Source organism: Pseudopodoces humilis, chromosome 13 (assembly GCF_049639895.1).
Source record: "Pseudopodoces humilis isolate 2021_Gansu_Grassland_sample_001 chromosome 13, ASM4963989v1, whole genome shotgun sequence".
Classification (NCBI taxonomy): Eukaryota; Metazoa; Chordata; class Aves; order Passeriformes; family Paridae; genus Pseudopodoces; species Pseudopodoces humilis.
The window spans coordinates 11,951,951-11,974,087 of record NC_142212.1 but is presented as its reverse complement, the minus strand read 5'-3'; the positions used below and the strand labels follow the sequence as shown (position 1 = coordinate 11,974,087).

Here is a 22,137-nt window from a genome sequence, read left to right as displayed (position 1 = left end):
CCACCATAGAGAAACCCGGGCGGGCGGAGCGCTCGCCGCTCCCCGCCCCAGCTTCCGCTCGCAACCGGAAGCGGGGCCGGCGCCGCCGCACATGTCCACCCTGCTCCCGCTCCCTCCCCGCCCGCAGCGGCCGCGGCTCCGCAGCGGAGGTTTATTTTCTAAGAATCAATAGATTTTTCTTCCTTCAAAATAAATACAAACAACGTCCGAGCGCGGGGCCGGCCAGGGGCTGGGCCCAGGAGTGGGGGGCAGCACGGGGGTGCGGGGCGCGGGGGCTGCTCTGGGGCACTGCGGCGGCCAGAACGGCATCCCGGGGAGCGGCGGGCTGGGGGGAGCGGGCACCGGGAATGGGAGAGGGGGGGGGGAACGGGGGACCGGCCCCTCCCCTCCCGGTCCCCCGGCCCCCCGTGGGTGCAGGCCAGCTGCACCGCGTGGGGGGCACCGAGCCCCGTTTGCCCTGAGATTCGGCGGGGGAGCGGCCGGAGGCACCGGCTCAGTCGCTCTCGCTGGAGTCGCTGCTCTGCTCGCCCTGCACCTTGTTGCGGTGCTGCATGGCGCGGTGGTAGGCGATCTGCACCGACTTGCGGATGTTGGACTTGCGGCCCTCCAGCATCTTCTCTTTGTCCAGGTCCTGGTTCACTCCCAGAGGCACCAGCTTTGTCCGGGGCAACCACTGCCTGTGGAGAGTGGCGGGCCACCTCGTTTGAGGGTTACAATCGTCTCTGGGGATCCCCCCCCCCCAAAACCCTTGGCGCCCTGGCTTACCAAGTGCGCTTGTTGTCAAAGAAGAGGACAAGGTAGAGGTGCTCGCGTGCTTCCTGAGTCATCTGCTCCCCCAGCTTCAGCACCTCCAAGGGGGGCACAGGGATGGGGACACCATGGTGGAACATGCCTTCCCGCGGCATCTTGGGATCAATGATCTGCAAAAAGAGCAGGGGAGGGCTGAAAGAACAGGGACCGCAAGAGGCAGTCTGCAGGGAGGGGACACGGATTTCAGGAGACCTCGATGACAGGCAGTACTCACCAACGCCGGGTAGGAGGGGTAACCCCGGCACTTAGCCCACACCAAGTCCAGGGCATCCAGGGAAGAATCCTCATCCTCAGACAGCCACCCCGTGCCACGCCCCATGCCCTTACGCACCACTGTACAGGAGGAGAGGGGAGTCAGCTGTGTCTCCCCAGGTGATGGTGCCAGCCAGGCACACGGCTGCACAGCCATAGTACTTACTGCCGTGCCCCACACCTCGTCCCGTGCCCACGGAGTAGGACTCGTTCTCCGTCCCTGATGTGTCCTCACTGCTGTCCTCTGGGAAGTTCACTCGGGAGAAGGAGGGTTTCCCTCTGCCCTGCTTGGAGGGTGTTGTGCTGTGGAGACATGGAGCAAAGCCATCAGTAAGAGTCACGTTAAGCTTCCAGAAACTGTTTTCCAGAGGGCTAGGCTGGTTGGACACCAGGGCTTGTGGCCTCCAACTGCTGGCCTTGGCACCAGGAAGGACTTGGCCGGGGTACCAAGCAGAAAGGTGGGATGGTGCTTCTGCCAGGGTGCAGACTCTCACTCAGTTCCATTTGGGAGGACCAGAAGAAGTGCCCTGGTCCAAATTAGAGATGCAGGCAGGAACCTGCTGGTGCTGGCTGCTGGAAGGGTCAATGACAGAGCAGCCATTGTACCAATTCGAAATTCCCTAGCTCATGCTTCTTACTAGCCCTTGGCTGCACACTTACACCTTTAGATTTTGCATTAAAAAAGGCACAAAGCCCATAGACTTCTAGGGATTAGCAGCTGAGCTGCATGATGAACAAGATGGGGACCACCAAACAGGGTGCTCAACCAGAAACTCAAGGCTGAGAGTCTGGGCAGCACAGCTGTCAGCAGAGCTGGGCCACAGGCAGTACCTCGTGCGGTCTGAGGCAGCGCTGCTGCTGCTGCTGCTGCTGGACTCCGAGTCGGAGCTGCTCCGGGGAAGATTGCAGTCATTGCGGTACACCAGGAAGCTCTTCTTCACAGGCTGGTTCCCACTGCTGAAACCGTTGGCTGGCAGGTCTGAAAAACACGCCAACAAAGAGCATTACTACTGCAGAGAGCCTGCCACGTGCTGCCAGTGGGACCACAGCTGCCCAGCTGCACTCACCCATGGTAGCGTCCTCTGTGGACTTGTCACTGTCACTATCCGAGCTGGAGCTGGGGCGTGGGCTTCGCCCTCTCTTCCTCTGCCGCTGGGAGGACCCCATTATTGGCAGCTGGGGGGGCCCAATGGGGCTGCTCCCATGCCCAGGAGTGATCTGGCTGTCTCGATTCTTCGGGGGGCGTCCTGGACGTTTTGGAGGGCCTGCAGTTTTAGGGTTCTTCTTGGAGAAGAGCACAGAGGTCCTCCTACCAACTTCATGTGCTGGAGTAGAAGAAGAATTAGGACCCAGACCTGGAAGAGGGAGAAAGTGTCAGCTGCAGCCCTGATGGCAGGGACTACATGGCAGTGCTGTCACAAAACACCTTTGTTTCTGGGGAACATTATCTCAGAAGATACTCCCTCACTTCAGGAAGAACATGCTTTCCCCAGTGATTAGGGGACAGGACTGGGATGCAGAGGTGGCAAACCCCAGTGACCCATGGTAGCTCTGCCTGGAGCTTTTGCTGTGCTCCCCACAGAGAGCCCAGCTCAGCATCTCCATCCAGGGAGCTGGCAGCTGGCCTGTTTGACTCTCAGCCCTGGGAGAGCATTTGGAGCTCAGCAGTCACTGCTGCTGCAACTCCCTCCCATGCCCTCTGTCAGGAAAGGACACTGAAGGCAGCCTGCTCTGTAATGCCCCTAGAATCCAGGCAAATGGCCAAACTGACAGGTCCCAGCAGGAGGAAACAATCCACCTCATGCCCCGTATCACACAGCTAGAACTGTCACCATCCATGCCTGTCCAGAGGCAGCTCTCCATGGCTCGCCAGACAGGCAGTTCTGGAGGGAGCATTACCTTTGCCAGTCTCCTGGCTGCTGCTCTCCTCTGCAGCACTGTCTGTCTGCAGGTCCTTCTCACAGGGGTTGTGGGACTGCAGGACTCCCCTGGCAGAGGAGCTGTGCCGCTCCAGCCCATCCCGGCCCAGGTCCCGCGGGTGTGCGAGCTTCCGCCGTAGGACTGTGATCTCCTTCTTGATCATCTTGGCCCGACGGGACCGTCCTATGCTCTGCTTGCCAGCATTGACCTCGTCCAGCCGCTCCAGCAGGATCTTTAGCTGCTCCTCCAAGGGCAGGTGCTTCTGATTCTCCGAGAGCAGCAGCCGCACATCTTCTGGGGAAACAAAGAGGAGCAGATGGATGAAAGAAATCGGGAACTCGTTGGAGCTCCTCCTGAGGAGCATGAGGCAATCCAGGCTCCCTGCAGAGGAGAAGATGACAAGGCACCAAACACCTGTGAACCCTTCAGAGAAGTTATCCTAAAAGACCAAGAGAAGTAGCCCTGTGGGAAGTTGGCCAGTTGGGACTACTGGAGAAAACTACTGGAGGTTGATCAGCAGTGTGGAGAATACCAGGGTTCGCATTGTCTGGAACAAGGATGCAACAGGAAAGAAAAGACATACAGACAAACCACTGCCTAGAACCAACCTAATGGGGCTGATAAGTACCTGGCCAGCAAAACCACCAGCTCTCCAGGGAGGGGGGACACACAGCCCAGCATTCAACTTAACCTCCCAGAGGAGGCAGATCAGACTCTCTGGTGCCTTCATTCTGCCCAGGCTTTACCTCTGAGTAGCCCTCATACCTCAGGACAGGGAACAAGTACCCACCATCCTCAATGTCTTGGATCTGAGCCTCTTCCACTGTTACACAGTGGGGGAAGTGCATGCCTGTCTCAAAGTCAATGCCCATCTTCTCTGCCTGCCGGCGAGCCTGCCGGAGCACGGCACCTCCCTGCTCCCGCAGACGGATGGCTGCCCGGTAGAAGATTGTGTCTTTGGCATTGTATTTCAAACAGTTGTTAATAATCAGGTTGAAATCCTCCTCAAAGTCATCGAAATTCAGATAGCGATAGGCTTCTAGATTTTGTTTCATTGTCTGAAAATCCATTGGCTTCTTGATGTGATCCAGGTAGTCTGGGACCTGCATGAGGAAAGAGCCAGAGTTAAGAGCCCAGGAGCCACAGTTAGTAGTACCTGCTCCAAGAAAACAGTTGTTAGAGGAATCAGGTATCACTCCCTGTGCTCTGCCCAAATGCACATCGGGGAATGCCGTCTGCTTTTGCAGCTTGAGGAACAGCAACGCCTCCGGACTAGGAAGCCCATGTGCTGTGCTCAACCTGTTAGAGCGGATATGCACTCCGAAGCATTTTTACGGCTCCAGCACACATGCCAGCATCCTGTCCTCAACTCCTGCCTGCAGGCAGCTGGGATCCAGTATGCTACATGTTATTCCCTGGAGAGGGAGCTGCAAGTACAGCCTCAGGGGTGAGTGTGTGCACGGAAAGGTAAAACAGAGCCGTCCAGGTGGCAGCACTGGCTGCAGGTGAGATGGTTCAGCCTTCCTCCCCATCTGCTAAGATGCCTCCATGCTGACCTGCTGCCAGAACCTTGCAGAGACCGTGTGAACTTTTGCCATGTTCCTAGACAGGGATTCAGTGACAGTCTCAGGAATTATCTCCCCTGCCTGGTAGCAGTGACAGTCTAAGGGTCAAACCCATCCCTGTGCTGTGCTCAGTCATCTAGCAGAGGCCTTCACAAAAGGACAGGTAAGAGCATGCCAACTGCTAAGGGCTGGCACTTTGCCTTTCCCAGTGGGAATCCCCAACTGCTCACAGATCCTGGGGTGTCACCAGTAACACATGTAGAGGAAGAGCCAAGTGCTGTGCCCCAGCTGTCACCAGCTCAGCTGTTCTGCATTTGGCTCACTCAGGAGGGGCACTGCTGCACAACCCCCTCAGGTGAGTGAGTGGTGCTGGGATGCATGAGCCAGGACTAGGATACTCAGGGATCTTTTGGTCCAGAGTACACCCTAGGCAGCCCTTGGCACAAGCAAGGGACAAGTTTGAGTGAAGTAGAAATCTGGGGAGGGGGTTCTTACTTCGTAGATTTCTGTTACCTCAGACAGAGGGACCGGCTCACTGAAGATGTTGCCCGTGTCTTTCTCCTGCAGCTGTTCAAGTGTCTTGCGGAGGAGGATGAGGAAGGGGGTCAGTTGCATTTCCAATGCCACCTGCTGCACTTTGATCTGAAACAAAGGAACAGAGGAGGGCTGAGCCCCTGGTCCCAGCCAGGCAGTAGGGACTGTCCCCAGGAAGCAGCAGTGTAGTTCTGCAGGACAGCAACCCCTCTCTCTCCTTGCTGAGGACAGGGACCACCCCTCACCCCTGTTTCTGGGGAGCAGAGGTGTAACCCTGGCTCCAGCACCTGTGTGTCCCACCTGTGCCTTGCAGAGCAGCCACATTTGCTCGGAGCCATTGGAGCAGGACACAGCACAGCCGAGGGGACCCTGGCACACCTACAGCACTCTAAGGAGCCCCTGCTGATGCCCACCCCAGCAGCTCCCCAAGGAGGGACAATTGTTACCGTCTCTCTCTTGAGCTTCTCCCGCTTGCGTATCAGCTCCACCAGCAAGCGCGCACGCTCGAGGTCATGGCGCAGGCGCTGCCATGACTTCAGCTGTTCCTTCAGGGCCCAGTTCTTATCCTCAGTGTCTCTCTGTGGGAACATCAGAGACCATGAGCTGATAGAAGATGTGCTCCCATCTCCAACTTCCTGACTTTGTGCTGGTGCTCTTCCCTGGCAAAGGGAACCAGCACGCCTGACCTGCTGGTGCAGCAAAGGTCACAGCTCCTTTCTTGTAACCTAGGCAGGTGATTCAGGATCAGTCTCACCTCTGGTGAGAGCTAAATACCTGCCCCTTGGTCACCAAGCCCTTAGGATGTCAGAAGGTGCACATCCTGAGCCTCTGGAAATATTCCTCCTAACATGACCGACTGACTGCCTGCAGTTGCCCAAGATGTCTATGCTGCTGCTCACAGCTCTGACAAAGTGCAGCAAGTCAAAAAGGGAACACAGCCCTGGTTGCTTTCATTTCTGGAGCACCAAAAAAATTTGGCAGGCTTTTACCCTGCCATAGCCAAAACTGAGCAGAAGCAGTCTCAACTCTTCTCCAGCAAAAATAGTAAGAGCGGACAGAGGCAGGAGAAACCCCTGCCCAGTCATAGTCATCAAAGGGCTCAGAAAGAAAGATTTACAGCTCAGATGGGGAGCCAGAAGACAAATCTTCCTCTCTGGCACCAGACTTCACATCTGTAAAATGGTGACTGTGGGCTGGAAGCAGCACCCGGAGGGAGCACTCCTGGAGCACTATCAGAAACTGGAAGCGAGGCTTTGGTTCATTCCAGACTGTTTCTGGAGATCCCTGTCCACCTCTCTCAACACTGCCTGACACAGCAGCCTCATATTAGGGCCATTTCTGACAGGTCTGCCACCACCACTGGCTAAATGCAGGCGCAAGAGAGAACTATCTTCAGCGTGGCAGCCTGAGAGGGCAGGATTCCCTTCTTGTGGCAGGCTGCCAGTGGCGTCGCTGCTTGGCAATTCTCTGAACACTGAGAGCGGAGGAGAAGGTGAAGCAGCAAAAGCAGCTGGGACTGCCCTTTCCTCATCTGAAAGCTCATACCCCTGACCCCCATTCTGCACCTGCAGGCATCACATGCAGCAAAGGTTCTGAGCCCACAGCTCCAAAGGCGCAGGAAGCACGCACACAGCCAGGTTCCCTGCAGCTCCCCAAGAAGCAGCCCTTACCTGGTCGCAATTTCTCTGTGACTGCAAGTGTGTCTGAAGGCGGCGGAGCAGGGGGACACCATTGCGGGACTGTCTCTTCAGAGTCCAGTAGCTATGTAGCCTCTGCATGAACTGGCTCTTCCTCTGGATGGTTAAACGGTTTGTAATCTTACTGAGCCTGAGGAAAGGAGAGGAACCACAGAGTCCATCAATGAGACAAGCCTGGCTGGTGCAGAAGCCCTGGCTAGGGACATGTAGCAGGCAGGCCACCCGAGAGCAGCTGAGAAGCTCCTCAGGCAGAGAACATCCTTTTCTGTGGCAGGAGTTTGTGTAACACCAAGGCACACAGGGTTGGCACAACAGAGGATGCCAGGAAATGTGCAGCCTTGCCTCTCTGTAACACACTTTTCCTTTCTACTTCCTGTCAACTTTTGGGCAAAGCCTGGGGCGAGTTGGGGTGCAAGACAGCTACACTGGGGGCTGGACCTGTAACAGCTCCCACGGTCCCTGAGACAAAAGTGTTATGGTGCTATTACCCCAAAACCATTATTTACCTGGCTAAGGGCCACTTGCTGTGACACAGGGTCTGGACAAATGTTACCAGAGAAACTCAAACTCTGGCAAAGCATGACAAAGGAGCAGGAGGCACGAGTAAAACAGAGGTGCCATCCAAGACTATCCTAAACAGCCCAAAACACCACAAAAGGGATTGCTTACTTCCTTCAACAGCAGATAGTCTGGAGCAGCTGGTTCAGCAGAGTTGGACAGAGATACCCTGCTAGTAGAGAGACAAAGGGATGAACCCTCAGCATCTCTCCATTTCCCAGGGACAGCCCTTCTCAGGAAATGACCCAACCTGCATCAACCTCAGCTGAAGAGACTGGGAACAGCAGCCTCATATGCCATCACTTGCCAAGCACAGCTCCCACAGGAAGACGTGGCATTCTGGCAACAGCACCTGAAGAAGAATTAATCCCAACAGGAAGGCCTGGGGAGAGGTTAACAGCTTCTAGCTCAGTGGATTTTGCTGTGAGTGCAATAGCAGCAAGACCCTACAAACTGCCTGCCAGCATGTCCACTAATAAGAAAAGACACTCTTGACATGGAACAAGCCCTGAGTGAGCAAAAACATAAGTTTGGAACACAAGCAGACTGTGGCAAAAGGCCAGCAGCCTTGTGTCAGACCTGCCTCCCCAAGTCACCAGAATGCTGCCCAGAGAGCATAGCCCACGGCTTCTGTGTGCTCCTTTCCAACTGCACAGGAGATAAGCCTTGAGGGTCTGAGGGTCTTGACAGACCCTCAGTCCCATGATCACAACCCCAGCACAGCTCATGCCACAGGAAGGAGGACAGCCCAGCGGCTCAGGATTGGTGGCTTACCACCACAAAGGCAAACGGTTCCATGCCCAACCTGTGCTTCTAGTGCCTGCTGCACTAGAGTGACAATGAGATCCAAAAACATTCTAGGATGCCCTTATGCGCTTTTACATGCTGCTGAGGACACACAGAGTTATAAACTACACTGACAAATTCTGGCAAGGCTCTTAGATGCTCTTGTTTTGGGATGTGCACAGCAGCACAACAACCTAGCAAGACCAAGGAACAGTGCAGTTTCAACTGTAACTACAGTGTGTTTGCACCTTCCCATGAAACCACAGGTTTGGAATGTGACAGAAACACAACCCCTAGGGAGGCCTCGTGCTGGGGAATCAGCCTTAGGACCACAACACCTCGGCAGGCAGGAGTCCTGGTGCTCTCCAGCCACCCCTCCTCTGAAGCTGAATGACAGCTCTCAGCACCCGTGGCTGCCGGCCCTGATCCAACAGGCAGTGCTGAGGAGCAGCTGCTGCTGTGCCTGGCAGAGAGCACTGAGAAAGCCCAGCAAGGAGTACATGGCGGCTGGGATGGATGAGCTCTGCTCAGCAGAGCATAGGGATCCCAGACCTCTCTGCTCCAGAGCCAAAATAACTCTGGGATAAGCCCGTTTCCCAGGCCTGAATCACTCCCATACTTCTGTCTTTTGCCTGACACAGCCTCAGGAGAAAACAGACATCGGCAGAAAGGAGAGCAGCTCCCTCCTCCCCGCTTCGTTTACTCTGGGTGCCTGAGGTCAGCACAACAGGAAAGGAGTGCTGGGAACCTCCAGCTGCTTCCTGATGCATCCGGCCAAGTTCATTTTCTACTGTTAAACTAACAGCAACTATTTCCTGCCCTGCTGAAGGCCCAGACACCTTTGCAGGGCAGTGCATGGCCCTGCCTCTCTGCAGGATTCCCAGAGGAAACCACCACAGCCCTCTGTGGCAATAAAAAAAAAAGTGAGAAGTAACTGTGCAAAAAGTTAAGGAGAATAGGATAATGCCCACATGGAAAGCAGGACACAAAGCATGGAGGAAAGAAGAAATTTCTCCCCACTCCAGGGACGGTGGCAGGTTGTACCTGTGGGGAGGGATGCAGGGCACGGAAACCACAGGTGCTGCAGCTCGTTTCTCCGCCAGGATCTTCCGTGCCTTCTTCATCTTGATCCTAGACTTGGCCTTTGCTTTTTTGACTTTCTCAGAACTCCAGCCCTTCCCCTCCTCCTCTTCCTCCTCATCCTCCTCTTCCCCCTCACTGTGGGAGAGGGCGGGAAGCCTGCGCACAGAACCTGGCGGTGTGTGGATGTCGCAGTAGGCAGTTTTGCGCACACTGAAGGAGGTACCGTTAGCACCCGTCTCCCGGACAGGCTCCATCTTCATGTACAGCCCGGCCTGCTGGGCACAGGTGACATGGAAGGCAGTGTAGCAATTGGCTTTGTGACACTGGATGCAAGCCCCAGAGCCACGCTGCTTGCAAATGTAACAGGTCAGCTTCCAGCGTGCAGGTGGGATGTGCTCAATGCTGTCGATGGGCTCCAGGAAGACGGTGTTGGCAAAGCACACCTCTGGGATCCAGAGGGCACAGACCACATGTGCCCAGCGCCCATCATCCGTCTGCTTGAAGGCCCCCCCCTTGTTTGGGCAGAGGGCGCAGTCCACAGCGCGTGAAGGTGACTGCAGGCACCGTCTGCAGAGCCACTGTCCCTCAGGGATGTAGGGCACCCCATAGCACTCCTGGTGCACAGCCAGGTTGCACATGTCGCAGAAGAGGATGACATTGCTGTTCTGACACTCCCCGTCGTTGCAGATGCAGCAGACTGCATCCTCATCCACCAAGGCGTTTGGATCCCCCTTGTTGTGGCTCTCGAAGTAGGACTCCTTCTCTAGTCGGTCCATCAGGTACTCAAAGATCTCCTGGGGAATAGGACTTACACCTTCGTTCTTCCGCCTCTCATTCATGATGTCCAGCCAGATGTAATCCTCCTCATCCATGTCGTACTCCACTTCCTCATCCAGCTCCTCTGCCGACTTCTCAATGTACCTGGAAAGACAGCATGGGAAAGTAAGGGCATGTCTGACACAGCTGGAGCTGCTGAGCCCCAGCTCCAAGATTTGTCTGTGACTGAGGGAATGCTCAAATGCTCCAGCTGAGCCATAAGACAAAATAAAGAAACAGGAACAAGGGAGGAATGTGCAGAAGCAGGAGGTGCTGCTGCACCCTGACTAGCACAGCGACACAGCAGCTTGGAGACAAAACAAGGTCTAAGCAGCAAGGTCAGGCCTTGGAGACTCATCAATGCAAGGAGGGGGCCTGCATGTGCCACCCAGCAAGTGCCAGTGCTCTGGAGGCAGCAGCCTCATGATCAAGACACGATAACCATGCACAGAGGCACCATGTTTCGTTAATTCTGGTTAGGGGGCTCTGTTAACTCCTGCCTCAGGTATCCTCACTGCATCCACCAAATCTCCCACAGAGTACTGTAGGATAACAATTAAGAATTGTGCCCACAAACAGATCCTACAGTACACCTTGGTGCTGAAGGATATCTGAAAATATCCTAGCACACCTCCAAAGAGCAGAATGAGAGGCAAAAGGCCACATTTGGGTTTTGTTTTGATTTTATGTGCTGTTCCAGCATAGAAAGAATGCAGCAATTAAACTGATGGCAATGACCTAAGCAGCAACTTAGAGCTCTGTTGATGCACAGACCCCCTCAGAACTGTGATGTGACACCAGGCAGAGCCCCAGGAGCCTGAAGCCATGGAATAGCCAGTTCTATGAGACCTGGGACAGGCAGAGACTATTCTCAGGAGCCACTGGCAAGCCACTTGAACAGAGTGGGGCCAATTCCACCTCCAAACACAGGGCATGAGCCTAGGAGTCTCCTTGCACCCAGCCACGGACAATACCTGTAGTACGAGGTGGGACGAGGCGGGGCATCAGGGGTGTCCTGTTCCAGCTCTCGGTACACCACCTCGGGCAGCTTGGGGGTCGTGCTGGCCGAGGCGTTGTGGTGATGGTGGTTGGAGTCCTTGCGCTTCTCCTTGTTCTTGTGCTTCCCAGATTTGGGCGGGACGCTCTGCGTCTCCGTGTTCTCCTTATTGCTCCCATTCTCGGGCACCTCCTCGGGAACATCCTCGTCCTCGGACACCACGTCGAGATTATCGAAGATGCTGATGCGGTGGACGCGGCCATGCAGGTCCACCTCCACCATGCGCTGGGCCTGGGCGTAGGTCATCACCTCTCGGCCGGGCGACTGGGAGGTCTCGGAGGGGCTGGGCGACTGCTTGTTGGCGGCACGGGCCTGGCGCCCCTTCTTCTTGTGCTTGCGCAGGGGGGTGTGCTGGGGCAGGGGCGGGTTGTCGTGGTCATAGTGGTACAGGTGGTACTCGATCCCGCTGTAGCTCTTGTAGATCTTGCGGCAGGTGCCCACCGGGCACTCGTAGGGCGGCTTGGTGGCCCGCAGGTTGTGGCAGAAGGTCTTCACGTCGAAGTCTACACCCATGGCGGGGCCGCGGGGGCCCCGGCCGGGGCCCCCCCCCCCCCGCCCCCTCCCCGGGCCCCGGCCGCCCTGCCCTGGCTCCCCGCTGCCCGCTCCCTCCCTGCGGCGGCGCTCCCCGGCGCGGGGCCGCGCTCAGCGGGCGGGCGGCTCCATGGGCGGCGGCGGCGGCGGCGGCGGGGCCCGGGCCGGCCCCAACAATGGAGCTGCGGCGGCGCCGGGCGCGGGGCGGCCGCGGGGTAAAGCGCCGCGCCGCCCTTAGCAACCGCACTTTCGCCACGGCACCCCGGGCAGCAGCACCGAGCGGCGGCGGCGGCAGCAAAGACGGAGGGGACGGGAAAGGCGGCGGCGGCGGCGACGACGGGGCGGGGAGGCCACGTGGGAGCGGGGGGGCCGGGCCGGGTCGCGCCGCGATGGCGGTGGCGAATCTGCCGCCTCGAATCACAGCCCCCGCTCCCACCGCCCGCCCCGCCCCAACCCGGCCCCCCTCGCCCCCCTCACCCCTTCGGTCCTCCCGCTCCCTCTGGACCCCTCGGTCCCCCAGGTCACCCCAGTTTCCAAGGTTCTCCCAGTTCCCCCGGCCCGGCTACACGGCCCCCGGTACCTTCGGCCCCCCTGACCTCCCCCGCCCCAGCGGTCCTCCCGTCCTCCTCGGTCTCCCCGTTCCTCCTGCCCCAGCACGGCAACAGACCCGGTTGAGCAGTTTATTTACAGTCGGTAACGCAGTAGAGACCCGCCTGCCCTCCGCCCCGGCACCCCGCGGTGTTGGGAGCCCCGGCCGTGGGGCAGGGCATGAGGCAGGCCGGCCAGCCCGGGTTAGCAGAGCCGGAGGAGAGGGCACAGGCAGGAGCGGGGTGCAGGCAGGAATGGGGCGCAGGCAGGAGCAGGGCGAGGCCGCTGCCCCAAGGAGCAGTGAGGCTGAGACCCCCGGCAGGCACTCAGGGTCAGCCTTCCCCTGGGGCAGACGCCAGGCTGCTCTCCCGGGACACGCACACGCACACACCGTGTCCTCCCCGGCGCTGGCCCTGCCCGCACTGCCACTGCCGAGGGACAGTCCCGCCTTGGCTGCAGGACATCTGGCAGGAGGAAGAGGCAGCCGAGGGTGTCCAGTCCTGTGGTCTCACTGCCAGAAGCGGGTCTCAGCCCTGTTTTGACCGACCATAGCAGCTGATTATCTCCCTAATGGGGCCACATCTCCATAGTTAAGCCCTGGCCACCGGCAGAAAAAGGGTGATATATCCTTGCCTCACCAGCCAGTCCCATGGCTCATGGAAGAGCTACTCGGGACCTGCCCGGCGAGGCTTGATGTCACGGGTCTTCATGTAAGAGAGAAGCTGCTCGGGGATCTCAGCCAGCACATCCTTGGCCAGGCGGGCCATGCTCAGCACCTGGTTGCCTGAGTCATCCACGTAATCCCGAAATGGCACAAACTTTGAGGGCAAGAAGTTTGCAGTCAGGTTGGAAACAACTCTATTGCTGTGGGGTTCAGCAAGGGGGACTGAGCATCTCCAACCCATGGCAGGTCTGGATTCAATGCCAGAGTTACCTGTACAATGTCCCTCTCAGCATACCGTCCCCGGGAAGACAACCGTACCTCATCACCATCCAGCTCCTCCATGGCTGGGGGTGACAGCTGGTGTCACCAAGCCTCGGTGGGGTGAACACCGGGGATGGAAACACCAGCCCTTTGGATGCCTTTGGCATCCCAGAGAAAGGGACGATGTTTCCATCCCTCTTCCCTGGTGTCCCCAAGTCCCAACTCACCCTCAAACTCAGCTGGACCTACTCCCACGATGATGATGGACATGGGCAGGGAGGAAGCCTGCGGAGCAGAGGCAGGGTGTCAGCCAGGATAGTGCCCATGTGAGGTGAACTCAGAGCAACAAGGGTGCACTCACGGTGACAATGGCTTCCTTGGTTTGCAGCATGTCAGAGATGACACCGTCAGTGATGATGAGGAGGACGTGGTATTGTGAGCCATCAGTCACCTGGGCGGCTGTCCTATGGGGAAAAGGGATGGGGTCCCTCAAACACCCCACTGGTATGGGCCAGTCAACCCTGCTGTGGGACAGATGGCATTCGGGGATGGCAAAGGGGACAGTGCCCCAGTGCTCACCCAGCCACCTGGTTGATGACGGGAGCAAAGTTGGTAGGACCATAGAGCTGGACGGTGCGCAGGCTTTGGAGGTAGGACTCCAGCACGCCTTCAATGCCAGCACAGCTGGGGTTCTCTGCATTGTTGTTCTGGGGGACAGAGATGAACACTTGGAGGGGCACTACAGCTCCTGGTGTCCCCCAGGCTGTAGGATGCTGGGGCAGAATGTGGCCAGGGTGCTTCCCCTCTGCACCAAGCTGCCGCGGGCACCCCAAGACCAGCTCTGCCCCACAGCCAGGGGGTCTGGGTTCACTCTTAGCCTTGTCCCACAGGGAGGGCGCACCAGAGGAAACTGGTGGGAGATCTTGCCGTCAGGTGGGACTTTGGCACCAAAGCCGTAGGCAGGGAAGAGCTTGTCACTGTCGTAGTCCTGGATGATTTCCCCCACTGCCTTCAGTGCCAGGGCATAGGCGCTCAGCTGGTAGGGGCTCACGTAGTGCAGCGAGGTGGGCTGTGATGGCAACCCTGCAGCACAGTGCCCATCGCACCCACCCCATGGCCAGCCCCATGGTGATGGGGACCCCCCAGACACCAGGTACACTCACCATTGGAGGCCGTGAAGTCAATGGCAACAGTGAAATTCAGCTGTGTCCTTTAGGGGGAGAGTGAAGGAGGCTGCCGGCCCCATGGCACAGGGATACCATCTTCCAGACCCCTAAGTGCCGGTGTTTCCCTGCCCAGACTCATTGCCTGGGTGCCCCTTCCCCAGCCAGCACCCCACAGCCCCATGCCACCGTTCTGCATCTACTTCCCAGCCCCACTACCCCCTTGTCACTTCTTGGCTGAACCTTCATTGTCACCACTGTCCTTGCCCCAAGACCCCCAACCATGTGGGATCTCGAGGAGCCGGGGGGCTCCTGGCCCCCCACTCACCCGCCCCGTATGTAGTCAACGAAGGTGAACTCAGACTCAACGGAGAAGGAGAGCAGCGTCACCTGTGGGTGCAGGGGATCAGGTCTGGAGCCCCCCCAACCTGGCACACACAGCAGGTGGAGCAGCACCAGCCCTTGGAAGGCAGGAGGCCCAGGAACTCCCCAGCTCCACTCACAGTGCCAGAATTCACATATTTCTTCTTCTTGCATTTCTTTCTGGGATTCAGCACCTGAAGGCAAAGCGGTGGGTCAGTCTCAGCATGGAGTGCACGCTGCCCTCACCCTGACCCACCACCCTACCTCATACACTGTGAACTGACTCTGTGCTCGAGAGAGCTCCCGGTAGCTGGTGGCAAATTCCCCAATGAAGTCGTGGCTGCAGGAGGAACACAGGGTCAGTATAGCCAGGCACCTGGGTGAGAGGTGCCCTGGGAATCTTCAGCAGCACCCTGATGTCCCTTCCCTCACCTCCCATCCCGGTCCCAGTCGTACACATCTATCTTCACCGTCCTGAAAGTGAAAGCACATAGTGGGTGAGCCACTAGCCAGGCTGGCACAGCCCTTCCAGCCCCTGATTTGGGGACACCCAGACTCACAGCCCAACCCACAGTGAGCACCCTGCCCACCAGCTTCCAGCAGAACTGCCCTGCCTGCCCAGCCTGTGGCTCTGCCAGGAGGGAGCGGGAAATTTGGGTCACAGTGGGGGCCCTGGAAAGGAGGGGGATGCCTTTATGTAATTTGGGTTGCAAAAGAGAAAAAAACCCAATCAGGACCCAGTTCTGAGCTGCCTGCCACTGCAGGGCCAAGTCCACAAAGAGCTCCTCATACCCTGCTCTAGCCCCATGGCTTCCCCTGTCCCTGTCCCCATCCCCATTCCTTACCGATCATAGTCGCCGTTGCAGAGGGCACGCACGGGGATGGTGAAGGGCTGCCACACCGGGTTGAGTGTGTTCTTCACCACCTCTGTCTTATGGCAGATTGTAAAGCTGAGGGGACAGGCCAGGGTTGGGCCATGCCATTTGGTGACACTGGCACCCCGTTCTGCCCCACTGGGTCCCTGTGCTCACGTGCCATCCTCATTGCTACGATAGAAGACGAGGAAAGGATCGGATTTTCCAAAAAAGTCCTTCTTATCCAGCTTGTTGGCGCACAGCTGCATCGTGACGATGTCCTGGGGACAGGGACTGTCACTGCCATCCACCTCCTCACCCCTGGCACCAGCAGCTTCTGTACTGAGGGACCATGCAGCCCTCCCCACACTGCAGCTGGTACACGGGTACTCACCCGGCAGTTGCTCAGCTCCTCGGCCAGCAGCAGGATGGTCCCACACCGCTTCCCTGGGACACCCCTGGAACCAGAGGCACATGGTCAGCTTGGGGACAAGGACGACAGTTCAGGGGCAAGAAGTGAGGTGATATGGGGCTTCTGTCCCACAGCTGGTGGTGCTTGGCAGTATGACCAGTACCAGGACATGCAGGGAGAGATCCAGTGGGGCAGTGGTGGAGACACAGTGTGGGACCCTCCCACCTCACCTCACCACATGGTGTTACTCACGTTAGGGGTCTCTCCAGGCGTCCCCGCTGGGACCCAATCACCTCTCCCAGTGCCACAAAGGCCTGACCCAGGAAGTCCTGTCCCCCAAACAAAGCATTGTGAGACCCTGGAGGGCTGTTGCTCCAGTCCCCCACGACCCCCACCCACCACTTTCTCTCCCAATGCACCATGCAATCTGACCTGCCATAAACTTGGCTCTGGGTCACCCCAAGTTTCCTGAACCTACACTGTGACCCAAGAGCTACCTCGCAGTCCAGGACCCATTGTGCATCCCCAGGACTACCCCAGGTGCCCACTACATGTGCCTTACACTCATTCTGTGCCCCCAAGGCCAGCCCACATCCCTGGACACATCCTGTGTCCCCCCTCAAACTGCCCTACATGCCCTGACCTGTCCTGGACCCCTTGGGCCACCCTAGACCCATCCTACTCCTCAAAAGCCAACCTTACAGAGTGTCCTGGCCCCATCCTGCCCCACCAGGCACTCCCATGAGGGCTGGGTTCCCAGGGCAGAACAGGGGCTGGTGTGGGGCAGGTACCTACCTTCTGCCAGTCCCCATGGGGCACAGAGAGATGAAGAGCAGGTTAGAGCCTTCCAAGGGGCACTTATCCCCCCCAGACAGCACCCACACAGGGCACAGCCTCGGGGTGTCCCACCATGGCGTCACACCGAATCCCCCCGGCACAGGCTGTGCTCACCTGCTTTAAAGCGGAGCAGCTCTTGGAGTCCATGTTGTAGCTGGTGTGGGAGAGCAGAGCCCTGAGCTGGTGCCTGCAGGGATGCTCCAGCACACAGCCCCACTTCCCCACCCATCTGGGCTATTCAACACTGTATTCTTATTTATTATCCTTATTTGTTACTGACTCGGTGCTTTGTTCCACCCTCAGTGGGGCCAAGCCCTTCCCTGGCCACCCTACTCACACATCAAAGCGGAGGTTTTGCTTCTCCTCGAAGTAGTAGTCGAGGACAAACTTGCGGACAAAGTCGGGGTTCAGGGTGTTGTCGATCACCTCGGTGCGTCCGAACTGGAGGGAGAGGGGTGAGGGTGGCCCCCCCCAGGACCCGTCCCCATCGCAGCTGCCTCGGCGCTAATCCCGGTGGGGGATTAGCGCTGCTGGCGGGGCCGGATCATTAGCGTGGACGGGGAGGGATCATTAGCGTGGACACGGGTGGCCATATGGACCCGTTTAACCGAGCGGGGGATTAGCCAGGAGAGGGGGCCACGCTCACCTCCTTCCACTCGCTGCTCCCCGAGACCTGCACATAGAGGACTACCACTGCGGAGAGAGGAGCAGAGCCAGGCTGCCGTGCTGTACCATGTCTGTGCCATGCCATGCCATTCCCCCTGCCTGGCTCTGCCACCCACCTGGGTCGGATTTGGAGAAAGTGTCCATGTCCAGCAGGTTCCTGGGGGAAAAGCCAGCCGTGAGCCACTCTGAGTGCCACCCACTTGCCCAGCAACGGGTCCCTATGTCCATCTCCCTGATCTCAGGTCAGCACCATGCCAGAAGGCCATTGCCGGCACCCATGGATAAGAGCATCTGCACTGCCAAGGAGACAGGCTGGCTCCCTCTGCAAGGCTCGGTGGGGCAGCAGGGCGAGCGGCGAGCAGCGTCTCCAGCGCTGATGATGATTGAACATGACAGGGAACCCATTTACAGGATGAAACCTTCCCCGATGCCGCCGGCTCCGGCTGAGTGCCCACCGGGCCCCGGCAGCAGGAGCTTGGCTAATGGCAGGGTGTAGAAGTGAGAAGAAAGGAGACACTTGGAGCAGGAGCTGAGCAGCCAGTGGGCATCCCCCGACACACCTACCGGCAGAGCGATTGATCCTCGTCCTGTGCGCGGTGTGACACCGGAAAGTGCCAGGGGATGTTACCGGCTCTGCTGGGATACTTCCCGCACCCCCGGGGTGGCAGCACAGGGTGGGATGGGGCAGGGCCGGGGGCTGCGGGGCTAAGCCAGCTCCCCTGGCTTCAGCACGCAGAGGAGAGACCCCTCCCTGCTCTGGGTCCTGGGGCTGCGAAGCCGAAGGCTGCCCCTGCCCTGGGTTGTCTCCAGGTGTGACCCTCGGTCCCTGCCTGGAGCTGCCCGGTCCCGCGGCCCCATAGTCCCTCTGCCTGGTGTCCGGCAAGCCGGCAGCGGGGGCCAGGGCTCAGCCGCGGGGAGAGGGCACGACAGCCCCCGGTCCGGCCCAGAGTTTGCATAGCTCAGAGATGTGCTGGAGGTACCCATCCCGGTCGGGGCGCTCCGTGCCACAGGACCCACGGTAGGGGGATGCCACCCTCCAGCAGGACGCTGGTGCCTGTCCTTGGGAGCGGGACCCCCGGCCGCGAGCAGCGGTGCCTCCAATGAGCTATATTTAGCAGCCGGCAGACCGGCTCATCCGCCGCCGCTTGACCGGCGGACCCTGGCCAGAAGCTGGGGCACAGAGCAGCCCTTCTCCCGCAGTCCCCATCCAGCTGCCACGTTCCCGGTCCCGTCGCCTTGCACCGAGCTCGCCGAGCCGGGCAGCCGCTCGCATCAGCGCCGGCACCCCGCGCCCCGCCGGCATCACCCACCTGCCACAAACATCGCCCCGCGAGCGGCCGTCCCGCGCCCCAGCCCCGGGTGAGAGCATCGGGTCGCTTCACGCAGCCGTGCTCAGTGACAGCATCCCATGGGACCCCAGGAAGGGGACGGGACGGGTAGCAGCAGGGCAGAGGGACGCTGGGCATATGCTCTGGCACCGAGAGCTACCCGGGGAGAGAGGAGGACGCGCAGCTCACAACGCCTCGAGCGAGGGGCTGACCGGCGGGCAGCGGGACGCAGCGAGCAGCCTCGCAGCGCATCCCGGTGCGTTTCGCACCCACTCGTGTCCACGGACTAGCCGCCGCCCTCCCGCTCCCTCGCCCGGCTCCCGGCTCACCGGCAGGACACGGTGAGCTCCACCTTGGTGCCCGGCACGCTGCCGGCCGCCGGCTCCAGAGCTCCCGGAGCCGCCATCCCCGCCCGGGCGCCGCCGATGCTCCGCGCCGCCTCCTCCCGCGCCGCCGAGGAGGCGCGCCCGGGGGCGGGTACGGCACGGGCACGGCGCGGCTCGGCTCGGCACAGGCACGGCTCAGCACATCTCGAGCACGACGGCCCTTCCCTGCCGGCAGCGGGGGCACCAACCCGGGCACCAGGGGGTTCGGCTCCTGGGGCTCAGCTCCACCGGAACGTCCCGCCCGCGATTCCCAGTCAGGGAAAGAGGGGGCTCAGTCCCAATCCCGCCCCGCCGGGGGCTTCCTCCCGGGTTCGGCTCGGTGTTATTTCGGTGCCGACGCTCGCGAAGAGTGGGCCGGGCTATTTATAGTGAGCGGCGCCCCCGACAGCGCGGCTCCCCCGCGCCGCCCCCCGCACGCAGCCCAGAGAGGAGGCAGGAGAGGGCACAGCTCGGGTCATTTACTGCAGAGACTCGCCGAAGACCCCGCACCCCCCAGCCCCAGGCAGAGGGGGCTGGCGGCAGGCGCTGGGTGCAGCAGGTGCCCGCACCAAGAAGAGGGTCCCAGGACTCCTGGGGGATGCGCCAGCCCGTTTTCCAGGCAGTGGTCTGGGAACGCCGTGATCAGAGGGTGCTGCTGCCTCTCAGTCCCACGCCCCGCACGAACTGCTCGAGGAGGCCACCGATGGCCCCTGAGGGGCTGGGGGGCACGGCCTTTAGGCCGATGGTCCGGCTGTAGCTTGCCAGAAAGGCAGAACGCACTTCCTCCAGACGGGACTCACGGTCACTCGCTGACACCAGTCTAGGAGAGAGAAAGGGAGGTCAGTGACTGCAGCCATCCCTCTCCACACCCCAGATCTCACTCCTAAAACAGGTCCTGTGGTGCTCAACAGGCTGCAGTGGATAAGGCAGTGCAAGCCCCAAAAGGCTGTCCACAGAGCTGGTGGCAGCTGGTGCCACTGCCTCCTCATCCAACCCAACCCACGGAGCCACTTGCAGCCTCAGTCTCCTGCTCCCCACAGGGTTTCCTTCTTCATACATCCATCCCACTGTCCCCCATTTCTCCCACCACTGTGCTGCTCATAAGGCTGCAGTTCATAAACAAAGTGGTGCTTTGGCCAAGTGGGTGCTGACATCGGTCCCTGTGCCAGCTCCCTCCCCTCCTCACACAGATGATGCCTGTCCACATGTGCTGTGCCCAGACAGCTGCTTCCAACCTATTTGCAACCATCCCTCACTTCCACCAGACCCAGCCTCGTGTGTTTGTGCCAGCACAGACAGCTCTGTGGAAGGGGGGATGAGAGGGAGCAGACAAGGTGACAAAAGCCCCAAGGAACACTCCAGCCACAGGAAGAAGAGAGCTGAGCAGCGCTTTACTTCTGCTCCCCAGCATGGCTGTTCTCAGCAAACAGGAGCAGAGTAGGCCATGACGTCCCATGGGACCTGCTCTCCTCTCCTGCTGATCCACGCACCTGGTTAGGGGCAGAGGGAAAACAGCAGAAGGAAGGCGAGACTTTGGCTGAGGTAGCAAGGGGAAAGCAGAACTGGGGCCCAGAGGCAGCTGTTCCAAGCTCTCCAGCCTAAAATGATCCTAGCTGTGGTGCCTCTGTGACATGCCAGTGGTTCCCAGAGAGATTAAGACATTCCTCAAAGGTCACTCCAAGGGCACAGTGCAAACCTTCCCCATAAAAAATTCTCTTTAATCTTCCAGCGCCTGGGCTGGCTATAAATTGGCACAGCTCATCTGAATGGAAGTGTTAACCACCCACAGCCAACAGCTTCGGTCCGGAAACAGCAGCAAGAGGATATGGTGGGAGGCCTATAAACAGCAAGCGATGCCGAGGCAGCCAACCAGGCCGCTGTTTACTGTGTCTGATAATAAAGAGAAGCCAGAGGGCAAAAAAAGGCAACAACATATCTAAACACATTAGTGATGCTTTTTGGCAACCTAATTAGGACATGGAACTCGCAAACCTGCTAGAATTTAAAATAAACTCCATGAAAGCAGGACTTACTTGCACCCGAGTTCAGCGATCTCAGATGTCACGCGCAGAGGTAAGCGAGGGCGTGCAGCAGTTAGGTCCCATGTCTTGTGGCTCTCACACCTCTTTACAGGGCAGATTTTGTATTTGGGTTTTTCAGTTTGCTTCATGGAGTGAGACACTCCAAGGCACAGGGTCAAGCAGCCAGCCACTGCTCCACACCAAGCCCTGCAGACTGGCTGCAGAATTTCACCCTGAACTGCTCACCGCGGAGGCAGGTCGTGCTTCCTTGCCAAATCCACAGCACTCTGCCCCGCTACACTTCCTACAGCCTGCCCGCTTGCCTGCAGCTTGGGGTGCGGGATGAGAGGAGGCTGTCAAAGCCCCAGCTCGAAGTAAGCCCTGACAAGCCCCACACAAGCACAAGAAGTAGGCTGTGAAAAGCATACCTTCATCGAGCTGCTGCCAGTGAAGATGCAAAGTGGGAACGTAAATGGAATTAAAAGAAAAAAAAAATCATACTGTGTCGGGCTGCAAAAACTGGGATAAAACCACAATGGAGTCCTGAGCAAACAGGGCTGATGCAGAGCAGAGAGAGGGTGGAGGCTCTGGGTTAAGCTCAACACAACACCGCTGGGAACTCTTCATCCTTTTAATGCAGTGCCTGGTCCCAGCACCTTCAGTTGTGCATTCCCCAGCCCTCAAGCAACACAGCTTTAGTGAATAGCTGAACAGGGCAGAGCACCCACAGGAGAAGCACCATCACTGTTCTCTTCTTTTTGAATCCACTGCCCCAAGCAGTCACTCTCCAAATGGCATAAGCCTATCGACTTCGATTCATGTTTCTCTACTGAATTCCCTATTCTGACACTGGATCCAACTCCAAGGGCAGCAACAACTTGCTGGTGATCAGCAGTGACCAAGCACAGCCAGGCTCAGGACACAGTAAAGCAGTCATTATTCCGATGCCCATCCTTCATCCCTTCTCCCTTGCCCATCTCCAAACTACTGCAGGAGCAGCTCAGTG

The 22,137-nt window shown here is 58.8% G+C and overlaps 3 protein-coding genes across 6 annotated transcripts in view; all 3 read right to left on the bottom strand.

Moving 5' to 3' along the window:
* Positions 1-226: 226 nt before the first annotated feature.
* On the bottom strand, positions 227-11,617 carry BRPF1 (bromodomain and PHD finger containing 1). Of its 3 annotated transcripts, none has more exons than XM_014251573.2 (13): positions 10,996-11,617; positions 9,167-10,126; positions 6,752-6,908; positions 5,528-5,659; positions 5,061-5,189; positions 3,773-4,085; positions 2,962-3,276; positions 2,130-2,417; positions 1,894-2,041; positions 1,244-1,365; positions 1,025-1,143; positions 766-920; positions 227-677 (listed from the first exon to the last, which is right to left on the bottom strand). In XM_014251573.2, the coding sequence occupies exons 1-13, from the start codon at positions 11,589-11,591 to the stop codon at positions 494-496; spliced, it is 3,618 nt and encodes a 1,205-aa protein (XP_014107048.1). In that variant the 5' UTR covers positions 11,592-11,617; the 3' UTR covers positions 227-493. The 3 variants fall into 3 exon arrangements, with proteins under 3 accessions (XP_014107048.1, XP_014107047.1, XP_014107046.1); XM_014251572.2 differs by having other exon boundaries at positions 1,229-1,365; positions 2,962-3,273; XM_014251571.2 differs by having other exon boundaries at positions 228-677; positions 1,229-1,365.
* A 658-nt stretch (positions 11,618-12,275) lies between these two features.
* Positions 12,276-19,151, bottom strand: CPNE9 (copine family member 9). 2 transcript variants are annotated; one of them, XM_088061771.1, is made up of 20 exons: positions 19,075-19,151; positions 17,534-17,574; positions 17,398-17,444; positions 17,089-17,192; positions 16,866-16,905; positions 16,167-16,243; positions 15,897-15,960; positions 15,680-15,783; positions 15,494-15,598; positions 15,081-15,122; positions 14,913-14,988; positions 14,789-14,842; positions 14,614-14,675; positions 14,286-14,332; positions 14,024-14,205; positions 13,702-13,829; positions 13,484-13,586; positions 13,350-13,407; positions 13,132-13,205; positions 12,276-13,015 (listed from the first exon to the last, which is right to left on the bottom strand). In XM_088061771.1, exons 1-20 carry the CDS (start codon positions 19,149-19,151, stop codon positions 12,863-12,865), a joined length of 1,638 nt encoding a protein of 545 aa, XP_087917897.1. In that variant the 3' UTR covers positions 12,276-12,862. The 2 variants fall into 2 exon arrangements, with proteins under 2 accessions (XP_087917897.1, XP_087917898.1); XM_088061772.1 differs by lacking the exon at positions 19,075-19,151 and adding an exon at positions 17,693-17,830.
* A 418-nt stretch (positions 19,152-19,569) lies between these two features.
* Positions 19,570-22,137, bottom strand: part of MTMR14 (myotubularin related protein 14) — a 31,056-nt gene continuing 28,488 nt past the window's right edge. Inside the window, exon 19 of the mRNA XM_005522051.3 lies at positions 19,570-19,930. Coding sequence (XP_005522108.2) covers positions 19,753-19,930 — 178 coding nt within the window. The 3' untranslated portion in view covers positions 19,570-19,752. The remainder of the gene's footprint in view (positions 19,931-22,137) is intronic.

Bases quoted from the DNA above. Each gene is read 5' to 3' on its own strand.
- BRPF1 (XM_014251571.2), bottom strand. From the start codon at position 11,591: ATGGGTGTAGACTTCGACGTGAAGACCTTCTGCCACAACCTGCGGGCC. The intron at 6,909-9,166 runs GTACAACCTGCC...TCCTTTCCTCAG, and splicing joins CCCTGCATCCCTCCCCACAG to GCTCAGTAAGATTACAAACC. The intron at 3,277-3,772 runs GTGGGTACTTGT...TTGTTTCCCCAG, and splicing joins GATCCAAGACATTGAGGATG to AAGATGTGCGGCTGCTGCTC.
- CPNE9 (XM_088061772.1), bottom strand. From the start codon at position 17,808: ATGTTCAATCATCATCAGCGCTGGAGACGCTGCTCGCCGCTCGCCCTG. The intron at 16,244-16,865 runs GTGAGCACAGCC...TTTGGGGGACAG, and splicing joins GCTGCTCCGCTTTAAAGCAG to GACTTCCTGGGTCAGGCCTT. The intron at 14,333-14,613 runs GTGAGTGGGGGG...CTCCCCCTAAAG, and splicing joins GTTGACTACATACGGGGCGG to GACACAGCTGAATTTCACTG.